The sequence below is a fragment of the Paramisgurnus dabryanus genome, chromosome 3, assembly GCF_030506205.2.
Source record: "Paramisgurnus dabryanus chromosome 3, PD_genome_1.1, whole genome shotgun sequence".
NCBI classification, from domain to species: domain Eukaryota; kingdom Metazoa; phylum Chordata; class Actinopteri; order Cypriniformes; family Cobitidae; genus Paramisgurnus; species Paramisgurnus dabryanus.
The window spans coordinates 14,330,061-14,334,988 of NC_133339.1; the positions used below are offsets into that span (position 1 = coordinate 14,330,061).

Sequence of the window (4,928 nt, forward strand, 5' to 3'; positions counted from 1 at the left end):
CTGTAATTTTTATGGACGTTAACCAATAGGCTTCAATCGTAGTAAACAGGACTTTCCCCATAGCATCAGCAACTGACACAGTGCTCGTTCCCGTTATTTCAGCGAACAGTTTTTGTTTTAACTGTAGTAAAGCCATGGTTAATTTTCATAAGGGAAAACCAAATGCAATAAAATGTTTACATGCAGTTTAGAGAATTAACAGTTTTCTATGATACTCACATAGACAGCTTTTTTGAGACACATTTATTTGTCCATAAACCAAAAAGACGCAAACATGAACTCATTTAGCTCTGTGCATGCGTGTCTTTGTTGGGTAGGAAGCATCGTGCCTCGCACATTATGCACATCGCATTTTCTCAGTTTAAGGCTGCAGTCCCGTCCAACACAGTTAATCTCATCATTATACAGTAAAGAAATCACTTCAAGAATAAAAATAAGGCGTTAAGTTTTGTTGTAAAACAGTACAAAAAAAAGATTGCCCAATCTATAAGCATAGACATTATTCAGTCCACAGAAAGATTCAATTCTATTTTATTTATATAGCCATTTCACAATTGTTTCATTGTTTCAAATTGTTTCAGGTTCGAGGACGATACAGGGAAAAAGAAACAAAATCCTGTTAGTGTAGGAGCCGCTCGCATGTAATGCAAGTGTCATACAGTATAATGGTTGAATATCTGCTCGGTTCCGGACAAGCTAACTATTGCGGCATAAGTATATTTACAAGATGAGTTAAAGACTAATACTACACTCAAAAAAATGATTCAAGCCCTTCTTAGACATGACACATTAAAATTGTGTTCAATAAATGTAAAATACCTCATTAAGAGCAATAAGTTTATATATTTAATTAGTATAACACAAAATAAATATGTACAATAATTTATTGATTTTTTTTAATTGCGTTAACACAATTAGTTTGAGTTTGGGTTCTGGAAAAATAATTTCCCAGCATGCTTTGCATGCAACTGCCTTTGGAGAGTCATTTTTTTAAATTAAGTGTTATTTTATGCATTTTTAGGTAAAGAGAAAGACTTAATAGTGTTAAATGTCCATTTATCTTATTGATTTAGAAGCGTTTGTGTTATATTTTTTCAAATTGTTTGGTTACCATCGTGCAGAAGAGTGGCGCTTGTGGTTAGCTTGTGGATGTGACATATTTCTCTCAATGAGCATTGTCAGTGTTTATGCCTGTTTGGAGATCAGTCTCTTCTCAAATGCTCATCCAAAGTATCATATGTTATTATTATAAGCATGCTAACATGTGCTTATGCTTATTAGTATGATATAAAAGCGTTATATATAAAATATCAGAATTGAGTTCTTCAGACTACACTACATTGAGTTATTCAAAATACGCTAAATTGAGTTATTCAGACTACACTAAATTGAGTTGAGGCAACTGAGTATTGTCATTTACTTTAAATTGAGTTGGACCAACTCAATATATTTTAATTGTGTAAAGCAGTTTTTCATGAGTTAGGGGTACACATTCATATTGGATGGAAATCCTGCCCACAATTTTATTGAGTTAATCCAATGAATCATTTTTTTTGAGTGTATGCACTTTCTTCCAGCATACAATGAAATCGTTATGTACAATTTGCAACGTACATTAATATTTTCTTAATATTTGTTTTAGTAATGTGGCCAAAGCCCCCTAAAAATGGCCTAACAATGCCCCTGGTGATCAACACTGCAAATGTTTGTCATATTTTATTTAATATTGCCACCACTATTCACAGATAATGCTATTTTCACTCAAATATTGAGGTGCATAAGCTCAGATTAATTAGGCCTATGATAAATTACGTCAAAAAAGAAATACAAAACCATTCCTAACTGAAAGAAAACAAGTTGACAAAAAGAGAGAATCCAATGTTTGTTGATATTGGAAACACCAGAAGTGTTATAGGGGTTTGAACAAAGCACAAGAGTTAAACTACAAGAGTAGAATCTGACAATAGAAATGACATAATGTACTTTACATTTAAAATATCATGGATACATGACATCTCAAATGTGTTTTGTCACTCTGGTTTATCAATATAAACTATTTATTGTCTTCATTTTAGATATGATGGAAATAAACACGGATCATCTACTTGAACTGAATGAAGTGGATGAGAAACATCAGAATGTGAAAAGAAACCATAATGTTTCACTGAAAGAAACTCTGAAGACAGAAGACATAAAGTGTGAAAATAGTTTCAGTGAAGATGAACGCCCTGCAGATCACAAGAGGACTCACAGTGAGGAGAAACCATTCACTTGTCATCTGTGCGGAAACAGTTTCAGAAATAAAAGTATCCTTAAGTTTCACACATTCATTCACACTGGAGAGAAACCGTTCACATGCCATGAGTGTAAAAAAAGTTTCAGAAGTAAGAGTACCCTAACAGCACACATGATAACTCACACTGGAGAGAAACCTCACGCATGTCTTCAGTGTGAAAAGAGTTTCATAGAAAAACGTGGACTTGAGACTCACATGAGAAGTCACACTGGAGAGAAACCTTACATATGCTCTCAGTGTGAAAAAAGTTTTTCAAGCAAACAGACTCTTAAGAAACACATGAAAGTGCACACTGGAGAGAAACCATTCACATGTCATCACTGTGCAAAGGGTTTTATAACGAAACGTGACCTTAATATACATGTGAGTATTCACTCTGAAGAGAGACCGTTCACTTGTCATCACTGTGGAAAGAGTTTTAAAGTGAAAAATGAACTTAATAGACACCTAAAAATTCACACTGGAGAGAAACCTCACACTTGTCATGTTTGTGGAAAGAGTTTCAGAATAAAAGTTAGCCTTAACATACACATGAGGATTCACACTGGAGAGAAACCATATCCGTGCCATCACTGTGAAAAGAGATTTACAACTGCAGGTAACCTTCAGAAACATTTGAGAATTCACACTGGAGAGAAACCTTTCACTTGTAAACAGTGTGGAAAGAGTTTCAGGTTTGAATGTAGCCTTAAGATACACACAAGAATTCACACTGGAGAGAATCCGTTCACATGCCATAAGTGTGAAAAAGGTTTCACAAGTAAAAGCAACCTTACGACACACATGAAAATTCACATGGAAGAGAAACCTCACACATGTCTTCAGTGTGGAAAGAGTTTCAGTTTGAAGTGTATTCTTAAGACACACATGATGATTCACAGTGAAAAGAAACCTCACGCATGTCTTCAGTGTGAAAAGAGTTTCATAGAAAAACGTGGACTTGAGACTCACATGAGAAGTCACACTGGGGAGAAACCTTACATATGCTCTCAGTGTGAAAAAAGTTTTTCAAGCAAACGCACTCTTAAGGCACACATGAAAGTGCACACTGGAGAGAAACCATTCACATGTCATCACTGTGCAAAGGGTTTTATAATGAAACGTGACCTTAATAGACATGTGAGTATTCACTCTGGAGAGAGACCGTTCACATGTCATCACTGTGGAAAGAGTTTTAAAGTGAAAAATGAACTTAATAGACACCTAAAAATTCACACTGGAGAGAAGCCTCACACTTGTCATCTGTGTGGAAAGAGTTTCAGAATAAAAGTTTACCTTAACATACACATGAGGATTCACACTGGAGAGAAACCATATCCGTGCCATCACTGTGAAAAGAGATTTACAACTGCAGGTAACCTTCAGAAACATTTGAGAATTCACACTGGAGAGAAACCTTACACTTGTCATCACTGTGCAAAGGGTTTTATAACGAAACATGACCTTAATATACATGTGAGTATTCACTCTGGAGAGAGACCGTTCACATGTCATCACTGTGGAAAGAGTTTTAAAGTGAAAAATGAACTTAATAGACACCTAAAAATTCACACTGGAGAGAAGCCTCACACTTGTCATCTGTGTGGAAAGAGTTTCAGAATAAAAGTTTACCTTAACATACACATGAGGATTCACACCGGAGAGAAACCATATCCGTGCCATCACTGTGAAAAGAGTTTTACAACTGCAAGTAACCTTAAGATACACACAAGAATTCACACCGGAGAGAATCCGTTCACATGCCATAAGTGTGAAAAAGGTTTCACAAGTAAAAGCAACCTTACGACACACATGGCAATTCACATGGAAGAGAAACCTCACACGTGTCTTCAGTGTGGAAAGAGTTTCAGTTGGAAGTGTCATCTTAAGACACACATGATGATTCACAGTGAAAAGAAACCTCACGGGTGTCTTCAGTGTGAAAAGAGTTTCAGAGATAAAACGAGACTTGAGATTCACATGAGAAGTCACACTGGAGAGAAACCTTACATATGTCTTCTGTGTGGAAAGAGTTTTACAATGAAACGTGGCCTTAATGAACACCTAAGAATTCACACTGGAGAGAGTCCATACGCATGTCAACAGTGTGAAAAGCGATTCAGTAGAAAATATCAACTTACTGCACATTTGATCACTCACACTAAAGAGAAACCGTTCACATGCCATGAGTGTAAAAAGAGTTACAAAACAAAATCTACCCTTAACTCACACATGAGAATCCACACTCGATAGAAACCATTCACGTGTCAACAGTGTGGATATGGCAACAAAGCTTCGAAATCAGCTGAGGTCTTATTAATAAAACTGTCTGGAGGATCCTTACTAAAAGTCTACATGCACACAAAAGCCAAAAATGGTGTACAGCAAAAAATATTCAGGCCATTTCTCAATATGTGTTCTTGTGGACTTGTGGAGCGGAAGTTCTGTTCCAATTCCAAGTTCATATCAAGTCAAGTTCACTTAACTTGATCCATTCGTTTTATTAAGGATACATCAGAAGGTGACTTGTGTGGACCTATGACAGCCAAGTTTCCCAGAATGCATTTCACGTCAACGGCAGTGGAGCTTAAAACCTGCACAATATTTGAAATATTACTCTTTCTGTGTCATAAAATGTTGCCGTTTAGTCGAG

The 4,928-nt window shown here is 36.1% G+C and overlaps 1 protein-coding gene across 1 annotated transcript; it reads left to right on the forward strand.

The window, feature by feature from the left end:
• Positions 1-2,294: 2,294 nt before the first annotated feature.
• Positions 2,295-4,528, forward strand: LOC135768995 (uncharacterized). Its single transcript, XM_065278349.2, has one exon. The coding sequence runs from the start codon at positions 2,408-2,410 to the stop codon at positions 4,526-4,528; it is 2,121 nt and encodes a 706-aa protein (XP_065134421.1). The 5' UTR covers positions 2,295-2,407.
• Positions 4,529-4,928: the final 400 nt, after the last annotated feature.

Excerpts from the sequence above, each read along its gene's own strand:
- LOC135768995 (XM_065278349.2), top strand. The coding sequence starts at position 2,408 with ATGATAACTCACACTGGAGAGAAACCTCACGCATGTCTTCAGTGTGAA.